The sequence below is a fragment of the Chenopodium album genome, chromosome 1 (genome assembly GCF_948465745.1).
Source record: "Chenopodium album chromosome 1, dcCheAlbu1.1, whole genome shotgun sequence".
Taxonomy (NCBI): domain Eukaryota; kingdom Viridiplantae; phylum Streptophyta; class Magnoliopsida; order Caryophyllales; family Amaranthaceae; genus Chenopodium; species Chenopodium album.
In genome coordinates, this window is record NC_137834.1 from 69,065,484 (window position 1) to 69,089,052 (window position 23,569).

General features: G+C 33.4%; 1 protein-coding gene across 1 annotated transcript; it reads left to right on the forward strand.

Annotated features, from left to right (window-relative positions):
• Positions 1-62: 62 nt before the first annotated feature.
• Positions 63-7,402, forward strand: LOC145557600 (uncharacterized). Its single transcript, XM_081618772.1, has 15 exons — positions 63-638; positions 1,002-1,178; positions 1,297-1,421; positions 1,517-1,655; positions 2,769-2,918; positions 3,016-3,069; positions 4,189-4,284; positions 4,370-4,429; positions 4,687-4,761; positions 4,990-5,043; positions 5,206-5,307; positions 5,393-5,965; positions 6,115-6,246; positions 6,561-6,668; positions 7,033-7,402. The coding sequence occupies exons 1-15, from the start codon at positions 228-230 to the stop codon at positions 7,180-7,182; spliced, it is 2,406 nt and encodes an 801-aa protein (XP_081474898.1). The 5' UTR covers positions 63-227; the 3' UTR covers positions 7,183-7,402.
• Positions 7,403-23,569: the final 16,167 nt, after the last annotated feature.

Sequence of the window (23,569 nt, forward strand, 5' to 3'; positions counted from 1 at the left end):
ATAGAAATCGGTAACCCCTCTCTATAACAGACAAGCCGCCAAACAGCCAAGCATAAGCCCGTCACAGCCATTCCGCCAAAAAAACCCCATTTCACCATTTCCACCACATTAGGGTTTTTCTAGGGTTTATCATCCTCCTTCATTCAATCCCCCAATCCTCAATTCCATCTCAATACCCAAAATCAAAACCCTAATTTCATCAAAAAAAAATTCAATTCAATTCAATCATGAGTCCCCCTCACAATCACATTCACTCATCAGAGTCAATCGCAGCTGCCGGACTCTCATCGGATAAACACAGTATGCAAAGCCTACAATCGAAAATGAAGTGTGATCCCGAAAGTTACGAGGCTGAATTACAGACAAAATACATGGATTTTAAATCATCTCTTGAGATTTTTGAGCAACAAGCTGCTCTTAGTTTCAATTCTGTTAGTGGGGTTTCTCCTGATCCTTCTGTTGCTAAAGAACTCGGTGATTTGGCATTGTTCTTGGCTCATATGACCCCTTTTTACCCTAAATTTTTGTCGTTGTATCCCAAACAGCTTGCTGATCTTCTTCGTAGTACCGGTAAGTCGTTGCCGTCTTCGCTTCGTAGCCAGCTTACTCAGGGGCTCATCCTTTTGGTGAATCGTAAGGTAGCACATTTCTCTGGTTTTTATTTCGTGTTGTGTTATGTTGATATATGCGAAATTGCAGTGAAAATGTTATTTTTTGGGAAACTTATGAACATAATCTCAATATACCCAGTAATAAAATTGTAATGAAGATCAGTTGGAAAGTTTTTAATTCAATAATGGATGCGGAATTATGATGGGTGTAGAAGTGGAACTGCTTTGAGTTGTGTTGTATGAGAATAAGACTGTTTACTACACTTCTGGGAACAGACTGTTAATTAAGTTTACGAATGATTATAATGTAATATGGGTTGATGAATGTGACCATATAATGTATATGTCATAACCTTGTGTAAGTAGTGTGACCGTGTTTTTGGTTTGCAGATTGTTTCTATTGGTGAGACATTGGAATTGTTCATGGAACTTCAGACTTTTGATGATAGGAATTTGAGGAAATTGGCATATTCACATGTCATTCGTTTCATTCAGCGCATGAATAAAAAGCACAAGGATGAATCTAAGAATAAGCCTCTTCAAAATGTTCTTTTTAAAATGTTAAAGGTCTGTATTCTTTTTAAATCATCTTGTATACATCGTAATGATCTGTATTTCTCAATTCAGTTGATTGGAAAAAATAAAAAAAAAAAAATTGTGTGAATGTACTTGCATATTCTTATAGCGTGAGGAGGAGGCATTTGCAAAGAGGGCTCTTGTCACACTTTGTGATCTTCACCGAAGGAAAGTTTGGTCTGATGAAAGAACTGTAAATGGAATTTGCATGGCGTGCTTTCATCCTTCATCACGGTAACCACCTTTTGTCCCCTTAAAAGTTAAAGCTATGTGACACTATAAGTGTGGTCATGGAAGCATAGTCTGACTCGTGTTTCTTATTATTTCAGGATCATGATAGCTGCTCTATCCTTCCTACTTGATTATGAAAAAATCAAAGATGATGATGACAGTGATGCTTCAAGCAGTGAAGATGAGGCCTGTACTCTACAACCCCAAGTAGTTCTGGGTACAGAGGATGTGTATAAGGTAATTACAGCTTTTTGTCACAGTTGTCTGTTATCTCCTTGTAGGATTACAAATGAATAGCTATCCGGATAGTACCAATTATATAAAATGCAGGCCTTGCTTGAATTGGGGTTACTAGTTAGGGACTTAGGGAGTAGATTTTATTTGAAGAATTATTAATGGGGGGTTATTTAAGGGTGGACAATTTATGGAGATAGATAAAGAAAAGGTTTGGCAATAAGCCAATCAGGTATTGTTTACAAGGCTAATGTGTTATTTTGATTTGTAAGAATCCGTGAAGGTATAAATAATTTAGATTTTGGATACACTCATTTTCTAGTTTTATTTTCTTTATATACTGAAAATGAGTGAATATGAGAACAGAGTCAAACTTCATTGCAAACCCTAAAATTAGCTAGCTTTTCGAAAATAAATGATATAACAGTTCTGATAATATTTAAATCATAGAATAATTGAAACCTTAAAATAAAATAAAAAAATTAAGCAATATAATAAGAAAGAAGAGAAGAGAAATGGAAAAATCAAACAAATGATTTTTAAAGTGAACATATCAAATTAAAGTTGGTGATGTTGTAAAAATTTTAACTAGAGAAAACATTGGTATGAATTCCCAGAGGATTAGTGATTTAGTGGTGTAGATGATGACTGTTAAGCATTGGCTTGAGAGAGGGAGAGTGATGGGTTTGGGCCTTTTTCAGTTAACAAATACCTCATCCTTTAAAGACGGGGTAAAAGACCAGACTTATTACCTCATTAGTTGATATACCCAATACCCTCCCCATTGAGGCAAGCCCAAAGGATGTAGATTTATTCATATTTAACCATTATCTCCTGTAGATGAGCCAAGCTTTGACTTGTTCATTTTGATAGCTTTCCTGATCAGTTGATTCTCTTCCCAAGTTTCATCTTTACACTTGTAAAATTCCCCATGTGTTCCTAGTTCTAGTTGGAATTGGGCTCGTGACTTTGATTATGTAAACACCTGTTGACTTTTTCATTTGAAATGTGTTTTTTGCAGTAATGGGAGTATTTGTAAAAAGACTAAGAGTGCTGTCTTATATGTTTCCTATGAGCTAGATATTGTTTTGATGCAACTCTTTCATGTACCTTCAGGCTCACCATAAGGGCACAACAGCAAGCAAAAAGAAAAAGCAGGCTAAGTTGCAACGTGTGATGCGTAGCTTGAAAAAGAAGCAGCGGTTGAGTTTAGAGAAAACCAGTCCAAATTACTATTCACCACTTTTACAATTGAATGATGCACAGGTCTGTTGTGTTTGATGGGGCTTTGCTGCTTTCTTCTTTGGTTTAAATTTCATCACGCTGTTTTCTCTTTAATTTGATTGAACTTTATTTTCTTAAGGGGTTTGCAGAGAAGCTGTTTTCTCGCCTTCAAAGCTGCAATGAGCGCTTTGAGGTTAGTATAAGTTCCCTTTGGATGTTTTTTGAGTTTCTGAATGTTTGTCAAATTAGCTTGTTTCTTGCTTATCTTATGAATCTTATAGGTGTTGTCTTGTGCTCCACATTCTATAAATCTGTTGTTATCTGGGAGGGTTTCAGATGCGTGTGTATACTGTTTTTCTTCCTTTAGTGTAGCGTTTCATTTATATGTTTGTCTTTGTTATATGTCTGCCATCAACATTTTCATGAGCACTTCCACTTTGAAATCAAAAGAAAACTCCATTAAGGGATTCATGGACTCAGCTAGTGCCATGTGGGAGAGGGGTTGGTAAATATAAAGTTGCAAACAGTTTTGAAATGCTGTTATGAGTTCCATAGTTGCAGTACTCCAGGAAGACCTTCATATGGTTATTGTGTACACTTTCTAATCACTGTACTACATAATAGTTAAATCTAAGAAAGCAAACTAGTTGGTCAGCAAAGCTTTTAGCTATTTCAACCACCTGAGTGGGAAAACACTCATATAAGTTCATAATAAATAAAACTGGGTTCATGTAATGTCTTACCAGTTTTGACGCCATAATTTGTGATATAAATGGATTAACAAAAGAAGTGGCATATTAAGGGGTCTCTACTGAATTACTGCAAGGTTAGCAACATATGGCTGGTTACTTGGGTTAGTGCTAATCTGCCATGAAACCCTCATCTACACTCCGAAACATGACTATCCACAAATTTCTCAGTATTAGGAATCTTGTAGTAATTGAATCTCAAAACAATATTGTATTTCTGTAATCATCTGAACAGATGAAGAGTTGTTCAAATCATCTCTGGTCTTCTCCTCTTCATTTGATTTATGTTTGTGATCTCTTTGATCAAAGGGAGTAGGATTTTGCCAAAAAAATAAAATAAAAAACACATTCTTTTCTGGGTCTTCACTTCTGAATTACTTATCTAAAATCCTTCTGTCTTTTGGCAAGTATGGAGTACGATCTTGGTGAAGGACATCTAACATAAAAAAATTCATCCTATTTGCAGGCATCTTCACCTTTTATTTTTGAAATTCTGTTATTTCCATAGAGGTTTGACAATTTCATGTTAAAAATAAATGTATTTCTTCCTTTGGTATCTTTAGATAAAGATGATGATGATGAAGGTGATTGCTCGAACAGTTGGTCTTCACCAGTTGATTTTGCTGAGCTTCTATCCCTACCTCCAAAAATATGTGCAGGTTTGTGTTTTCGTAAGTTCGTAACCTTGCTTTGTAAGTTTTTTTCTATAATAATCCGATTTGCATTTTTCATTGACTTCTGCAGCCTCATCAACGTGATATAACTAATCTGCTTGCTGCTGCTGTTCAAGCCTGCCATGATATGGTCTGTTTTATTTCTTTTTTGTTTTTTTTTTTGTTTTTTGTTTTTTGTTTTTTTTTTTTTTGTTTTTTTTTGTTTTTTTTTTTTGAGGAACCATGATATGCTCTGTTTGTGGCATCTAGATTGCTTCTTTTCATTGTTTCCTTTACTCTGAATTTCTGGAGCACCCCCTCAAATAATATTTTTCGCTGGAATTTGTAATATTCATATTATTTTGTTTTGTTAAACTGACCTGTTTTTTTCACTCTTGGCTCAATTAGGTACCGCCTGACGCTGTTGAACCTCTGTTTAAACAGATTGTAAATCAGTTTGTGCACGATCGTTCACGAACAGAGGTATTTCTTGTGTGTCAACTTTTAGATTTAGTGAGCTAGGGAAACCTAAGAGATAGTTCTGTTGTGTTTTAAGATCCGAATTGTTTGCCGTTTATCTAAATATATGTGTTCTAAAATCTAAATTGTGTTGTTATTCTATAGTTCTTAGGATGTTAATGATGTTTATTGTTTTTGCCGGTTTATTTGTTTGATATCGTGAACTAACCTTCTCTTACTAAAACTTGACAGGCAATATCTGTTGGACTTAATGTTGTCAGAGAGATATGTCTACGCATGCCTCTGGTACTCTTCATTTTTAAGTTTCCTGATCTGAATTTCTGTTTCAAAGTCATACTCCCTAAAGTCAAGAAGTGTATCCCACGTTCCTTTAATGCTCAGCACATCATTGAGATGCTTTTGTAATTTCATATTGTGATTACATTTTCTATTGATTTGTGTATTTAGTTGATGAATGAGGATTTGCTACAAGACCTTGTGATGTATAAGACATCAAAAGAAAAGGCAATTTCAAGTGCTGCTCGCTCTCTTGTCACTTTATTTAGAGAGGTAATCATTGCCTTATGTTCTAATTTAACCTGTACACTATTTTTTCCCCTAAATAAATGTGTGTAACAAGGTTATCTGTCTGTAGATATGCCCTTCACTACTAATAAAAAAAGACCGTGGACGATCTAATAATTCGAAGGCTAAACCAAAAGAATATGGAGAGGTGAATGTTGCAATGGGTGTCCCTGGTTCAGAACTGTTGCAGTCAGATGAAGAAGATGCTGATGAAGATAGTGACTTGAATGAAAATTGTCTTAGTGGATCCGAAGATGTTGAGAAAGATGATGCAGATTCAATGGACTACTCTGGCTGTGAAGATGATGCAAAAGATGAGGATTCAACTGAGTCTGAGGAAGAGGATGAAGACAGGACTACTTTTGTTGAAGAGGGTAGTGAAGATGAAGTTAGTGATGCGGATGACATTGAAGATGAAGAAGAATCATGTAGCTCTAGTGAACCTGATGATAGTGATGTGGAGGGTGATAATAAGAAAGGAGCAAGGAAGAGGAAATATGCTGATTTAGACCAACAACTGGATACTGCTAACTCTAGTCTTCGAGCTCTGAAGAAATTGACAGCAGCTAAGTTGGAACGCCCATCAGAAGCAGATGATCACATTTATTCCAATGAAGACTTTAAACGAATAAGAGATTTACAGGTACATTGATAGTTCATCATCTGTACCAGGCTTGACCTGCAATACGTGCTATTGACTCACCAAATTCGAGATTGTCTTTTCATAGTGTAAAGAACTGTGGCCATCTCATGATTCATTATTTCTTTTGTTGTCTTATGCCATATGATCAGATGAAAAAGCAGGCAAGATCTACTTTGGCGCAACATGGAATTTTAAAGGGCACAAATCCTAAGTCAGCAACTATCAAGATCCCAAGCGCAGACCAATTATGCCTCAAGCCACTTGATCCTTCCACACTTGAAGTACGTATTTTTCTGTGCTAGCTAAGCCCCCTTCATTTTGGAACCATGAATTGTAGAGAATCCATGAACCAGAATAGGACTAATATAATCCAGTCTGTTATATAATCATTAGAACCATATACGAAAAATTCTTGATGTGAAAAGATGCTGGCAACGACTGATCTTTCATTTGTAAATGCTGTGGATCTTTTGTGTACACTGAACAATATTATTTATTTCTCTATTATAATAATTTTGGGGGGGTATAAAGAAGCCTGTTATAGTGTTATCTGGTTTGTAGCTAATTATATTTGCTTATAATTTTGTGATTGTAGGCAAACATCCGAAGAAAGATGACCAAGGAACAGAGAGTTGCATTAATGAAGGCAGGAAGAGAGGATAGAGAAGGATACACGTCTAAAGCTGCTGTCAAACAGAAGAAGGTTTGTCCATCCATCTGGTCCTACCGTCTTTCTTTTCCTGTTTGTTAATCTCATGGCTATTTATTTGTTTTGAAAGCAAGCTTCCAATGCCTACTCTGAATTTAAAGCTTAATGATAATGACTGTACTGAAGAAGCCGAATTCATGTTTTGATAGATGTACCCGTCTGCTAATAATTTTGGTTTATGCCATTTAGTTTAGGGGAATCGATAATCTCAGCAGATTGATGTTTAAAAGTTTAGGGTTCCAGTTTTTCCGTTCTTGTTTTTACTGATCTTGCTGATTCCAATTTTTATATTGCTTCTCCCATGGTTTTCATGGAATTCTTTTTCTACTGCTGATGTTAATTTTATGATGGTTAACAGAAGGGTGGTTTAAGCAACCGACAGAAGGAACATAAGAAGTTTATGCCTATTGCTGCAAAGAGAGGCAAGATTGCAAGATCTAGAGAAGATAAAAGGATAAAGAAGATGACGTCTGGCAAACAGTTCAGAGGGAAGAAGGCATGGAAGTGATAATTTTGTTCACATAATTTCGCAGGTGCTTATGTTGAAGTGTTGAACAGATGTCTGCGTCTGCAATTCCATTTCAACTTGTTTTTATTTTCTTATTTTTGTAGGTGTATCTCTGCTTTCCCTTTTCTCTCCAGCTCTTGAAATGTCATTTATAATGTCTTTTTTAACCGAAGCTCTTTTTTCAATATAATTATTTAATACAAGTATATTGTTCAACCGATTTTCATTTTCATTTAGCTTCCATTTCGTGAGTCTCACTGTATTATTGTAATGGTGAGATTTATATTTTTTTCCCCTTTTCAACTGCAAATTGGTTCGTGATTCGTGAACGAGACTTTATCTGGTACTCTAACAAATTATAATTTTCTTCCAACAATCAACTGAACTAAGAGGCTGTTTGGTTCGAATAGGGGAATCAGAATGGAATGAACAAAGAGAATGGGTTACAGCGAGTTGGACCTTTTATACCCCCGGATCAACGCCCATCAGAGATAGCTCGGTCTATATGATTCAACGAAGGATGAGCCAAAAGAAGAAAAGAATAGATTGACTCTGATTTAGCTCGATTGTTTGGTTGTGTCTAGCAAACGGGATGAATTGCTCATTGATTTCCTTTGTAACTGTTTGGTTCAACAGTGTGTGTATATATATATATATATATATATATATATATATATATAGGGATCCGGTGAGAATAGGTCCATATGTGAGAATTCATACTTATATGAGAACTGATTTAAAATTTAGAACATGTGAGTAAAAATTTAGAACATGTGAATTAAAATTTAGAACATGCGAGTTAAAATTTAGAACATGTGACGCAAATTAAAATTTTGAACATATGAGTAATAATGTAGAACATTTGTGTGAGTAATATGTTTAGAACATTTGATTTAAGAATTAGAACAAGTGATTAAAAATTTATAAAATTTGCTTTATGAAATTTTAAACATATGAGTAAAATTTAGACATATGATTTAAGATTATGAACATGTGAATAAAAATTTAGAACAAAATGATATAGAATATAGAAAGTGTGAGTAAATAATTTAGAACATACGAGTAAAAAAATAGAACATACAATTTAAAATATGGAACATATAATTAAAAATCTTAAAACACACGTTTTAAAATTTAGAACATACAAGTTAAAATTTTGGAACAAGTTATTTAAAATTTATGACATCGAACTTAACTAATTTATGGTTTAGAACATGTGAGTACTAAATTAGAACATTTGATTTAATTTAGAATACATAAGGAAAAGTTTAGAACATCAGATTTAAAATTTAGAACATGCGAGTAAAAATTTAGAACATAAAGAGTGTTCCCACATAAGAAATTTTCTCACGAGAGCCTTCCCCTATATATATATATATATATATATATATATATATATATATATATATATATATATATATATATATATATATATATATATATATGAGACCATATCCCTTATGTGAGAACCCTATTATATGTGAGGACTAATTATAACCATTGGATCAATTACATCCAACGGCCACAATTAAATCCCGGTCAAACAAAACTCCTGCGTTTTTTCTCTCTCCTCCTTCCTCTTTCACGCGCTATTTTCTCTCTCCTCACAATTTCTCTATTTTCTACTCTCTTTCTCTCTGCTATTCTCTCTGATTTTTCATCACTACTCCTTCAATCTTCATCAATTCTTTGTCAAGGTGAGTTTATTGTTTATATTTCGTGTTTTTCAATTAATTTTAGGTCACATTCAGTTACATTTGTTGATTTTCGTTTTGATTTTCGCTGATTTCAGCTCACATTGTTTATCAATTTGTGTCGATAATGTTTTACTTTGTTTTTTTCATTGATTTTAGTTTTATTTTCGTTTTTTTTAGTAGTTATCAAGTTAGTTTTGCTTATTTTCGTCATTGTCCAGTTTTTTCCTTTTTTTGGAAACCTAGAAATCACTGATAGTTTGTGCTATTATGTTGATTTTAGCTTGATTTTAGGTATTTTAGTTATTTTGTATTTTTAATTTGATTTTCGGTTTACTTTAGTTCTCAATTATGTTTTATTTTCTTGTTTTATCTTATTTTTTGTTTGATTATAGCTTTATTTGAGTAATTATTAGTTGATTTTAGTTTTAATTTTGCTTCATATGAGTAATTATCTTACATTTTCTTTGTTTTTTTTGGAAACCTAGAAGTAATTGCTATGCATTCTGCAAATGTTCCTCAAGAAAATACAATGTATGTGTTTCTGCTCATTTTATTTTGGAAAATTTGTCAAAAATAACACCACCTTTAGGCGGTCTTCCCTAAGTAACACCACCTTTTGATTATTCCACAATAACACCACCTTTGATACACATTTGCCAAAAATAAAACAAAAAACCTGTAACCTGTTTTACAGGTTACAATTGACACATGTCACATGTGTGATTGGTTAATTTTTTTTTTTTAAAAAAAACTTAAATTAAAAAACTTTAAAAAACCTATTTTTTTTAAAAAAAAATTAAAAAAAAAAAACTGAAAAAAAAGGAAAAATCCTCCCCTTAACGGCGGCAACCCCACAACCACCTGCCAGGGCTGCCACCACCGCCGACGACCAGAGATCATTACCGGCGGTAACAGCCTGACCACTCAGCCTGAGTTCCCGACCACCCAGCCCCTCCTCTTCCCCTGAACCACCTTCATCCACCCTAAAACCCTTCTCCCTCCCCTCGAAAACCCCCCTCCCCTCACCGGTCGCCAGCCGAACCCCCTCCCCTATGCCGGCGAAACCACTTCGCCCCCCCACCGGCTGTCTCCACCTCCTTTCCCCTTTGAACCACCATCCAAAATCCCTAAAACCCCAAAATCGAGTGGTTTTAGGATTAAAGGGTTTCGACCTTTTGGTGGTGGGTTAAGGGGGGGAGGGGGTGCAGTCGATCGGCGAAATGGTTAAGCCGGCACAGGGGAGGGGTTTCAGGCGCCGACGGTGGTGGCAACCTGGTAGGTGGCGGTGGTAGGAGGGTTTTTCTTTTTTTAGTTTTTTTTTTTTAATTTTAAGGTATTTTTTTTAAAAAAAAAATTAAAAAAATTTAAGGTTTTTCTTTAAAAAAAGATGTTAAAAAATTGACCATTGATAGTGTGACACGTGTCATAGGTAACCTTTTAAATAGGTTACCAACCGGTCATGTTTTATTTTTGGCAGATGTGTATCAAAGGTGGTGTTATTGTGGAATAATCAAAAGGTGGTGTTATTTAGGGAAGACCGCTTAAAGGTGGTGTTATTTTTGACAAATTTTCCTTTTATTTTTATTATTTGAGTTATTATTATTTTTGTTATTGTTGTAGATTAGTTGATGAGTTGTATTACTTGTATGGGAGTTCTTGTAGATTAGTTGATAACTTGTTCATTTTATGTTTTGTTGTTCATTTATGAAATATTAGCTTTTTAATTGACAGTTACAAGCAATAAAAAGTTGTAGATTATGTTGGGAAGTAATTTTCAATACATCTAAAACTGCCACATGTTAATACTTGTATGTGAAAGCAAATAGGAAAAAAAAACAGTTTAAGATGGGAGTACAGGGCTCTCATCTCTTTTGTTTGTCTTAGAAATTCTCACAATCAAAATTCCCTGTGCAATGTTATTACTATCGTCACCACAAAGCTACCAACTTCGTCGTGTACTTAGTTCGGCTTTTCACATCAGAAGCCAAGAAGATGATAGTTTGAAGGCGTTTTACTGTTCGGCTTTTCACATCAGAAGCCTAGAAGTTAGTTCATTATGTTACACATCAGGTCTTAAAGTAGATATCAGTGAGAAAGAATTTGAGTTTAAAAACAAGTTCTCTAACTTCTTCACAGCTTTGAAAGTAGTTGATAACTTGTTCATTTTATGTTTTGTTGTTCATTTTAGCACTAAGTATTTGCTCATTTGACAAATGAACATTTAACTATTTGCTCATTTGAGAAATGAGCAATTAACTACTTGCTCATTTGAGAAATGAGCATTTAAGTTTTTGTTCATTTTGTTAAATTAGTAGCTAAGTATTTGCTCATTTGACATCAAGGATACCTATTTTGTTGAGCATGACATCTGTTGAGACAAATTCTGCTGTTAATGTTGGTGAGCAAGATGCAGCATGGGCAGGACAGTTAAGAGTTATTGGTGGTGACCAAGATGCAGCAGGGGCAACACATTTAAGAGTTGGTGGTGACTAAGATGCAGCAGGGGCATCACAGTTAGGAGTTGTTGGTGGTGACGAAGATGCAGCAGGGCCAGCACAATTAGGAGTTGTTGGTCGTTCTACACAGCCACAATATAAAGGAATGAGTTTCAAGACAGGATCTTCTAATGACAAAGGAAAAATGGTTTTAAATTAAAGGACACATTAAAGAAAGAAAAACAGATGATTAAGGTAGTGGAGATGAAATCCAGCAATGAATTGCAAGGTTTGAAGTCAGGCAATGAAGTGGAAGGTTTGAAGTCTCACATTCATGGGACATTGCATAGTCGGATGTCACCCTCATCCATTGTACTGTTCAAGTTATGGAATCAGTTTTACTTTCACAAAATCAGTTGAAAGCAGTTAGAGATATAGGATTTGGGTCGATGGAGTTTTGTGGTTGGGTTTATGGTTGGTGCAGCCCTTTGATGCTAAGACGTGCTCATTAAATATTCTTGATTCTGATCCTTTCCGTATTACTGAAGACCATGTGCATGAAGTTCTTGGGTTGCCAATAGAGAGCATAGAGATTGATAAAAATAATTTTTCCAGAAATAAAAAAGTCATTCAGCAATGGAAAAAGCAATTCCAAAGCAACTCACTCTATATCAAAATAGGGGAGCTTAAAGAGTTTTTGAAGGAGCATAAGTCAGCTGGTGCTATGTTCAAACGGAGCTTTGTAGTTCTTTGTGTGTCTACGCTGATGGATGGTAGTCTTCTTATTTTTATTATGCTCATTTTACTTTCAATTTGCTCATTTTCAATTTAGTTTGCTCATTTCTATTTTATTTTTCTCACTTAAATTTCTATTTGCTCATTTCTCTTTTGTTTTGCTCATTTTTTTTTTTGTCAGGGAAACAAAACATGAATATTAATTCTGATATTCTTATATTTCTTTCTGATGTTGATAAAATCAAGGACTTGAATTGGTCAAAGTATATCCTTGATTCTCTCATGAAGGGCAAGCTTTTATGGGAAGAACGTCCAACTCGTTCTTTTCCTGGGTCTTTATTGTTTCTTATGGTATTACTATAATTTTTGTTTATTTTTAATGTAGTATTTCTTACTTATTTGTTGATTTTTAATTTACTAATTTTTCTTTTCTTACTTGTTTGTAGTTATTATATGTTGATCAATTTGTACTTGAGGAAGTTCAAGCTGCACGTGAAATTCCAATCTTGAAAGGGTGGACAACAGCTATGTTGTCAACACGTGAGAAATTGGAACTCTTTAAAGGGAGGCTTGGAAATATTCGTGCTAAAAAGCTTGATGTTGGTTCTTCTAGCATGACACAGCCTAAAATGGTGTTTAACTATAATTTTCTGTTTTATTCTTTTCCTTTTTATCCTACATTTTTAACTTTTTTGTTTTTTATTTAGGAAAAAATCATTCCTTCTGAAGTGGAAACTCAAGTAGTTGTCAATAAGGTAACCATATATACTGCAATATTCTTTGTTCTTTTTGGAAATGACCAACTAATTTTTGCTCATTTGTCTAATGAGTAAGCAATTACTTGCTCATATTTGAAATGAGCAAATAATTTTTTGCTCATTTGACAGATGAGCAAATTATGCAATTGGTTATGTGTTATAAGTAAGCTTGGTTTATATTTGTTAGGATATTTGCTTTCAACTTGTTCTAACTTTCTTTTTCTTTTTTTTTGTTTTGCTTTTGTTTGACTTTAGGAACAATCTGATCCAATTCGTACAAAAAATGAAGAAAGTGAACAAGATCCAAAGAAGGTATTTATATGAGTTTTCTGGAAACCAATATTAATTTTTTGTTCATTTTTAGACATTGTTTGAACTAAGAGTATTGATCCCTTCTAATTCTGCTCTCCCCCCCCCCCCCCTCCTCCACCCCTTAAACACACACACAAACACACACAATTATTCTTGTTTATTTGTCATTCTTCAATCATAATCTGAATCAATTTTTTGCTCATTTGTGAAATGAGCAATTAGTTTTTTGCTCTAGAACCGGCCGTGGAATGTGAAGAGCACATAATTAAAGCCTGAGAATAAAAAAAAAGAATTGAAAAATTAAATTTTAAAGAAAAAAAGAAGCCAGATCTAATAAAAAGGGAACATATTATATTCTTGAAATTACCATCAACAACAAAAAGAAGCAAGTGAGAATAAAAATGAAGAAGTGGAAGGATTAATACTTTTTTTTGCTCTAGTACTATTGCTTCTAGTTATTTTGTATCAGATTTACTGTCTTCTTAGATCTTAGTGCATGGTCATCAGTTTGCAAGACTCATTAATTGAAGTGGAGTTGTAGTATGTTGAGTAGATCTTTGTTTCAAGTTTTGGGAAGAGGAATGGGGTGACTTGGCATTGTAGTTTGTAGAGTTGTTCTCAGTATGATGCATAGAGACAAGTGGCCATATGTGTGCTTTTGCATTACTCATATGCATATCATGAATATAGAAAAAGTATTTTATGTAAATGTTGGTCTTTGGTTACTGAAATCTTGTGAAACTCATATATGATAAATATGTGGATATTTCTTGTGAGTAAGAGCATTATAATTCTTAATTTTTTGCTCATTTGTCAAATGAGCAATTAATCTTTTGCTCATTTGTCAAATGAGCAAAAACTTCAATGCTCATATAAAGTTCAATTTTCTCATTTTTATATGACTTTTCTCATTCCATATCCACTTTGCTCATTTCATATCCACTTTGCTCATTTCATATTTACTCTTCTCATTTATATTTATCTTATTTATGTATTTTTTTATTTTTATTTATTTACAGAAATGCCTTATGCATGGAGCTTGCAACAGCATCTACAAACCTGGTCTTGGCATACATGTATTTCAGTCAAAAACATGAAACTGCCATCAAGTATTTTCCAAACAACGAGAAGATACAAAAGTTGAAGGAAGATGCCATGGGCATTTGTGATGAGCATAAGATGAGCTCCAAAACTTTGACTGAAGATAATACTCTTTCATTCAGCCAAGATGAAGAGTATTGGCAAGATCCAGCAGTAATTGAAGCTTGGGATAGGTTTTCTGAGATTTCAAGCAACAAAAAGCATGCTGAATCTTCAATCAATGCAATGGTTGTTCATCCAAATGAATCGGAACCCATTGATGTTACTAAGATTGATTCTGAAAGTGTTCAGATAGCAAGTTGTATCCCTGATGTTGGATGTTCAGATAGGGCTGCTAAAAATGAGTTCAAAAAAATCGGAGATTCAAGTTTCAAATCTGCTTTAGGACGTTCACTTGCCAAAGGATCTGGAACTCCTACATTCAGTTTAGGAGTCTTTTCTCAAGAAACTGATTCTCCCCCTAGCAATGCGCCTACTGAACCTGTAGTTGCTCCTGTCAGTGCACAAGTTGGTGCTTCTGTTGCTGATGCTTCTCAAGCTGTTGGTGATGCTCTGAATGCTAATCCTCAAGATCTCATTTCTGATGCTCAAGAAGCTTTAATTGTGCATAAGAGAAAAGGTGATACTGAAAAGAAGAGTTCTATTCCAAAGAAACACAAACCTCAGTCATCAGTGCTTCTTAGATCACCTTTTAAGTCCCGCATTATGATAATTTACAATCCATTATCACAAGTTCAGATGAGCGTCTTGAGAGCAATGTTTGCTGATGATAAAAATCGTTTGTAAGTATTTTTTTTATCTATAGAATTTATTATCTTGTACATTAACTTCCATTTGTTTTAGTCATACTAACTTTCTTTATTCTTTTTATGTAGTGAACCAGTATTTAATGGAGAGAATGGTCTTGAAATTTTGAGATTACATCTTGAGAAGCTTTATAATAAATATAAAGTTGATACAGAGATCATTAATGCTTGGTGTAGCATTCTGAATTATAATGAGCAGTTTAGATATCCAAATTCTCCTGCTCGTTTCTTTTTTGACCTTAGTGCTACCGTAAGTTCAAATTCTTTCATTTATTTTGTTTTATTGAATTATTTTGTTTTTTTGTTGTAATTAATTTTTTTTCTTTAACATGTAGGACTGTCTTATTCACTATGAGATAGATTCTGTTGCCCATCGGAATAAGATGTTTTTTGAGGTTGCTGAGAATTTGTACATGAAATTAGTTGTACCACACAAGGATATTCAGATTTTTTTCTTCCCAATTTATGAAGAAGATCATTACTATTTGTTATGTTTTAACACTACCACACTGAATGGTAATATTGAGCTTTTTGATTATAACGAAGATGCTGGAGATCATAAACAGCTTTTAAAACATTTGGTATGGCTTAAAAGTTAATCTCTATTCACATTATGTTTGTTTCTTTTACTTGAATGATCAGATTTTATTATGTTTGCTTATTTGATGTTTTTATTTTCAGAGAACTACTTTTCAAACTTTATTCAATGTGAAGGAAATGTACAGAGTTCTATTTTGGCAAATGATATCAAGCGGATGGAAATTTATGTGATCAATGGTTCATGGAAGTCTTCGGATAAAAATCATTTGCATTGTGGAGTTGCAGTGATGAGACTCATGGAAACATACATGGGTTGTGCAAAGTGGGATCCTGGTTTGAAGAAAAATAATGTAAGTCTTTCAGATTAGTCTCATTAATAATAAGATGTTTTGGTCTATTTGCTTACTTGTTCATTTCATAAATGAACAAAGAAATGTTTGCTCATTTCACAAATGAGCAACTAATTCTTTGCTCATTTAAGAAATGAGCAATTAACTTTTTGATTATTTCCTAAATGAGCAAGAAATTACTTTCTCATTCATCAAATGAGCAAAGAAATGTTTGCTCATTTGACAAATGAGCAAGGATTTACTTGTTCATTTCATAAATGAGCAAGGATTTGCTTGTTCATTTCATAAATGAGCAAGGATTCCTATCAAATGTTTACTTTAATTTTGAGGTCTATGGTCCATTAATCTAGCAATACCATAGGCCATTGCCTTACAAGTTATAACTGCAACTTGTGCTGTTACTTTTACATGTTTGCTCGTATTGAAATCTCCTTAATTGTATAGGGTTTGATTATGTTATTTGTTCTGCAGCTGATAATCTTGGCTAAGCTTCGTGAAAAGTACACCCTGGGAATAATTACAAGTGAAGTGAACACTATTCAATCTGTTAAAGAAATTGCTCAGAAGAAGAAAAAGCAAAGTAAAGTTTCTGTTGCTGACAAAGAAGAAAATGCTGAAAAAGAAGAGCCTGAAGAAGAAAAAGTTTAAGGAAGAAAGAGCAAAAGACTGAAGAAAGCTGAATGTTAGGGAATTAAATAGTTAGTAGTGATGATTTGTCTTTTTTGGTTTAGGGAATTGGGTAAATTAAGATTTTATCTACTTTTAAGTAGTCTTTAATTGAATGATGTAAAACTGATTTATAAACAGATTTTACCAACAGAAGCCTACCCTTTTTTTACTATAGTGATGATTATATTTGAATTAAAATTCAATATTTTATTTGTTTTTACTTCACATACCTTGTTATATATAGCCAGTGTTCATTTGAAATATTCGTTCATTTGTTAAATGAGCAAACAGATGTTTGCTCATTAAATGATAGATCAATGAATTCTTGCTCATTTGATAAATGTTCAAAGAATTTCTTGCTCATTTGATAAATGAGTAAAGAAATGTTTTCTCATTTCACAAATGAGCAACTATTTTTGCTCATTTAAGAAATGAGCTTTTACCTTTTTGATTATTTGCTAAATGAGCAAGGAATTACTTGCTCATTTGATGATTGAGAAAAGATATGTTTGCTCATTTGACCCGAGGAGAGCTGATTTTGCACTGGGAGATGAAACAGGAGTGCAATTGTTCCAAGTTCACATAATAGCTAATTTGCTCACTTGCCAAATGAGCAAATAATTATTTGCTCATTTGACAAAATGAGTAGTTAACTATTTGCTCATTTGATAAATGAGCAAGGAATTATTGCTCATTTGAGAAATGAACAAATATTTAGTCACTCATTTGAATATGTTCTATTTTCAATTCAACAATATTGCAAAGCATTAAACTATGATTAGTACAAAATTAATAATATATTATTAAATATAAAAATTCAACAAAATCTTATATGTATATAAAAGTACCATTACACTTTTTTTTGGACAATTTCTAATATCATGATGACTCAATTCACCACAACCTCTACATAATCTCTTCTTTTTTTGGTTTTGTTCTACAACCTTTTCTTTTTCTCCCTTAAGCCTTTTTGCACTTCTACCTCTTGTTTCAACATTTGACACATCAATCTCAGTCGCTTTCTTTTTTGAAGTATCTTCATTTGATACATGAACTCCAGTTCCTTTATTCTTTGAAACTTTTGGAGGTTTGACAATTATTTCAGTTGGCACACTAGCTCCAATCAATAGCTCAATGTCTTGCTCTTTGTTTTTTGCACTTCCAGCTGTTGTTTCATTATTTCTTGCAATCCTCTTTGCTTCCAAATCCTTTCTTATTCCTTGAAGATTTATCACAAGGTCTTGAATATCTTCATCTTTGCCTTCTGCCAAACTTACACAAGTGTGTATCTCTGACCATAAATCATTTAACAATTTTTTCTTGTCTATTATATTAGCACATTGCTCCAACAGGTTTCCTCCCAAGTTAAAAATTGGTTTCTTTAATGCCATAGTAGTCCACCTGTGTAGCATATACTGCTCGGGAATGGTTTCAAACCTTTTTGCTTTCCAAACCCAAATCATATGTCTACATGGAATTCCTTGCCTATAAAATAGCTTGCAAGAACATGTGGTGTCATAGTTAGTTAGATTAAACACAACATCAAATGTTCTAGTCCGATTTCCTTCACTTACTGTTGCAACTTCCAATTCATTTTCTTTCTTCAATTCATCAACACCACAAGAAAAACAAGCAATTTCAACCTCGTATTGAAATTCATAAAAGACAGAGTTAGTATATAATGTGAGGCATGCTTTTCTATCCCTAGTGGTGTTTTGTACTCAGGATATTTGTGCTTTGAATCATTATCATTCTGACCTTGAGTGTGTCTCTGGGCATCAATTGCAGCTTCATATCTCAAGTAAAACTCAACAAGCTAAGTGACACATGAGGATTGATAAAGGAGCATAAAAAGTTGTTTTCACTTTCGGATCTTGATGTTGTACGCATTATTCCTCCAAGGAACACATCTCTGAAATAGGCCGGAATCCACTTGTCTCTTATCTTGTACATATAACCTAACCACTCATGTTGTTCCAAGTGGTATTCAATCATCACCTTGTTCCACCTTTCTTCAAACTCAGCGGGTTCAATTTCAAGGTGCCAAACGCAAGCACATAATTTTTTTAGGAAACCAGTTTCTTCTTGCATGATTGATTTCTCCACCTTATCTGGTAACTTTTTCATTATGTGCCACATACAGAACCGATTTTCAGTCTTCTTAAACACACTTATAACAACAATTTTCATTGCTGGATCCTGATATGTGATCATACAATTAGGTTCACTCCCACCCATTGCCTTGAGGAATGATCTGAACAACCATTCAAATGACACGATATTTTCCTTTGCTATGAAACTAGCAGCAAAATTAATGCAATTCTTATGATGGTCAACCCCTGTAAATGGAGTAAACACCATATTGTACCTGTTTACACATACAAAATAAAGTTTAAATGAGCAAATAATTTAATACTCATTTGAAAAATTATCAAATAATCGATTGCTCATTTGTCAAATGAGCAAATAACTTAATGCTTATTTGTGAAATAAGCAAACAATTCTTTGCTCTTTTGTCAAATGTGCAAATAATTGAATGCTTATTTGTCATATGAGCAAATAACTCAATGCTCATTTGTGAAATGAGCAAACAATTCAATGCTCATTTGTGAAATGAGAAAACAATTCAATGCTCATTTGTCAAATGAGCAAATAATTCAATGCTCATTTGTCAAATGAACATGCAATTCAATGCCCATATACATACTCTTGTCAAATAATATTAGACTTATGGGGATATTCAATTTTCACATAGAAGTAATGAGAAATTAAACTAATTTTATTTAAAACAAAGTCATTAATTTCAGCCATAGCTAGTAATAACACATAAATGAATTACCTATTGGTTTGGTATGTGGTATCAAAGGATACTATATCACCAAATAGAGCATAACTCTTTTTACAAAGGGGGTCTGCCCACAATGCTCTACAAAGGGAATAATCTTCATCCATCTCAAAATCAAAGAAAAAAGCGCTCCACATTAGCTTTTTGTTGGTAAAGTTATCTACGAACATTTGAGCATCGCTTCCTTGAATGTATGCTTTTAAATCTCTATGAAAATTTTTGAAATCTTCCTTAGATGTACCAATGTTTTCATATCCTCCAACAATTTCCTTCATCATTCGAAAAGTTGTAACGGGACCAATATTCACCTATTTAAAGAACAAAACAGTTTGTCACATGAGCAAATAATTCAATGCTCATTTTTAAAATGAGCAAACAATTCAATGCTCATTTGTCAAATGAGAAAAAAATTATTTGCCCATTTGTCAAATGAGCAAACAACTTTTATTAGAACATACAGAGAATTCATGAAACATAAGAGAATTTGAAACATAAGAGAATTCATGAAACAATTCAATGATCATTTGGCAAATGAGCAAAAAATTATTTGCTCACTTGTCAAATGAGCAAACAACTTTAATTAGAACATACATAGAATTCATGAAACATAAGAGAATTTGAAAGTGTCACCTTAGAATTATTCACAATTATTTTTTTGTGTAAAATGTTCATTTTCCTTCCTTCTTTTTGGAATAGATTGCAGCTAGGTGTATAAAGTGCATGAGTATGTCCCTCATGAAATTTTGTCACTATGAATGTGTTATCATCACAATGCTTTAGGACAATATGTGCCTTGCACCCAACACGAGTAACGAGTCTCTTCCTTTTGGTTGAAGCTTTTTCTTCATTGTTTTCCCCTTCATTGTTATTTAAAACTTTTTCTACAGTAGTCTTTCTTTTCTCTTTGTATCCTTCCTTATTGCACAAGATATACTGATATTTCAATTCTTTGCTTCTTCTTTGTCTTTTAGTTGTAGACTTCCTTGTATTGAAACCAGAAGCAAATGCATAGCCTTTATAAAATTCAAGGCCCTCTTCAAGATTATTAAACTTCATCCCTATAGCTGGTTTCAACTCATTGGGGCATATTGGATGCCATTCTTTTGTTCCTCCAGGAGTAATCAAACTCATCAAAGGTGCTACTTTAGGATAAACTACTATTGTAGGAGTAGTTGGCACATTTGTGATGGTACTTGATTGACTCTCAACTTGTTCGTTGTTGCTCATCATTTGTGAATATGCACCTCCTTAAACACACTTAAACACACACACACACACACACACACACATACACTCTCAATAATTAGAACTGAAATCAGATTCTTAAACAAACTTACACACACACAGACATAGATACACACTCACACACACACACACACACACACACACACACACACACACACAATAATTTCATAATCTATAATTAGAACTGAAATCAGTTTCTGAAATCAGAATTGCAAGCAGAAAGAGGAGGGGCAGGGGGGGATAGGTTTGCTCATTTGTCAAATGAACATGCAATTCAATGCCCACATATATAAACTCTTACACTCAATCGCACTCACACTCACACACAGACACACTGACACACTCACTCACACACACACACACACACACACACACACATACATACACAATTCTGTATACTTAGTGTTTTTACCCGAAACACTGAGTACTTATAGATCCTTGAATTACTTATGAATGTCATTAATATATGCTCATTTTAATTGTAGTTACCTCATTTTAAATGTTCTATTATACATATTTAGGTTTGCTCATTTTAATTTATTTGCTCATTTTGAATTTGATTGAAAATAAGAACATAATAACAGCATTCAATTGAAAATAAAAACCTACTAACAACATAGATAATTGATTCAATCACTATCAAGTTTAATCTGATATTATTAAAATCTCTATCAAATTAATCAAACCTAAATAATTAATTCAATTCAATCAAATTATTGATGCAATTAAACATTCAATTCGATTAATGTAATTCGAAAATTAACATGTAATTCAATTCGAAAATTAACTTGCAATTCCAAATTTTTCAGAGATGTAAAATCAATATATTTTGAACATTCAGATTAACATGCAATTCAAAATTAAAATTACGAACAAACCTCAATGATGGATGAAATTGCGACCGTTGAAATTTGCAAAAAGAAACCATTGAAAATTGCAGAAAGAAACCGTTGAAATTTTCCGAAAGAAGAGCATACTCAGTGAATCGCCATTGATAAGTAAATCCCCATTGACGAGCTTTGATTTGCAGACAGAATAGAGGAGAGAGATAAATTAGATGCTGAAAGTTAGTTTGTTAGGCAGGCTTATAATCTCAGCGGTTGGATTTCATCTAATCTAGCGGCTGAGATTTGTTCTCACATAAGGTGTGGGTTCTCACATAAAGGGTGGTTCTCACCGAATCCCGACCCTATATATATATATATATATATATATATATATATATATATATATATATATATATATATATATATATATATATATATATATATATATATATAGAACTCATGAAAAAAAATCGTAGTATCTAACATAAGTCTCCCAAAATGAGAAAACATTGGTATATACTTCGTATTAAAATTGGAAAAAAAATGAACATTTGTATTTTTTTTTTTTTTTGTAATTGATAGTCATCCAATATTAAAGAAAAAAAAATAAAATCATGAACTATTTGTCCTTACCAAAAAAAAAAAAAAAAATAACCAAACCCTTGAACAAATATACATCTAGGAGTGTTCATAAATCGGTTCGAACTGAAAAATGGACAGGACCACCTCAGATCGACCCCGGACTGGACCAGACTGAATCAATCGGTCTGGTCTTCGGGTATTGAAATTTATTTTTTCGGTCTTCGGTCTGGTCCGGTCACCCTATAAAAACTGGTCTTGGAAAACTTTAATTTTATAAGTTTTTTTGTACTAAACATAAAAAAAAAAACTTTAAAATATTGTTTTTTCTTATATATTTTTTTTTCGTGTTTTCCATTTATTTATTAAAAATTTAGAATTCTTTATTAAAAAATTCTTAAATCGGTCTAAAGCGGTCCGGTTCAATTTTTGGACTGATTCTTTCGGTCCGGTCCTACTTAATCGGTCTGGTCCTCGGTTCTTAAAATTCTAATTTTCGGTCTTCTGTCTAATCCGGTCCGGTCTTGGACCGATAAATAGCCCTACATACATCAATGACTATCAATTACACACAATAATTCAACAAAAATAGGAATAAAGTGTAGTTTCCTTAACAATTCTTGTAAAAAGAAAAAAAAAGGGCTTGATTAAGGTATAAAACATGAATTCCAAAGAACAAAACATGAAGAAAGATGGTCCAATATTGTCACCGGTGGTCGTACCTCGACAGCGTCGGAGATTGTCGCTGGTGCACGTAGTTCGGTGGCTGCCGCGATGGACGGAGCTTCAGTGATGGTGACGGCTTGTTTTTGGTTGGATTTTACTTTCTGTTTTGATGGGTTTCCTAACATACTTTCAAATTGTAATTTTATCAGGTTTACAGAATATGCTTACACGATGCGGGTGATCTAGTAGCTCATTTCGACTTTGAGTTACATCAAATGGATGTGAAAACAGCTTTTCTGAATGGTGACTTAGAGGAAGAGGTTTATATGAGACAACCTAAAGGATTCCTCTATGAAAAGGGTGAACATTTGGTTTGCAAGCTTAATAAATCCATATATGGACTGAAACAGGCTTCTCGTCAATGGTATATGAAGTTTCATAAAGTGATAACTTCATTTGGTTTTGAAGAAAATATCATGGATCAATGTATATACCACAAGGTTAGTGGGAGTAAGATATGTTTCCTTGTGTTATATATGGATGATATTTTGCTACCAACCAATGATAAAGGGTTGTTACATGAGGTGAAACAATTTCTTTCAAGTAGTTTTGATATGAAAGATATGGGTGAGTCATCTTATGTCATTGACATTAAGATACATAGAGATAGATCTTGATGCATTTTAGGTCTGTCTCAAGAGGCCTACTACATCAACAAAATATTTGAAATATTTAATATGAAAAATTGTTCACCAAGTGTAGAACCTATATTGTAAAGGGTGATCGGTTCAGTTTGGACCAATGTCTCAGGAATGATCTTGA

What these genes read in the sequence shown, in the direction of transcription:
- LOC145557600 (XM_081618772.1), top strand. Translation starts at nt 228, where the DNA reads ATGAGTCCCCCTCACAATCACATTCACTCATCAGAGTCAATCGCAGCT. An exon ending in TCCTTTTGGTGAATCGTAAG is followed by an intron (nt 639 to 1,001) that starts GTAGCACATTTC and finishes TTTGGTTTGCAG; the next exon opens with ATTGTTTCTATTGGTGAGAC. An exon ending in TATGTCTACGCATGCCTCTG is followed by an intron (nt 5,044 to 5,205) that starts GTACTCTTCATT and finishes TTGTGTATTTAG; the next exon opens with TTGATGAATGAGGATTTGCT.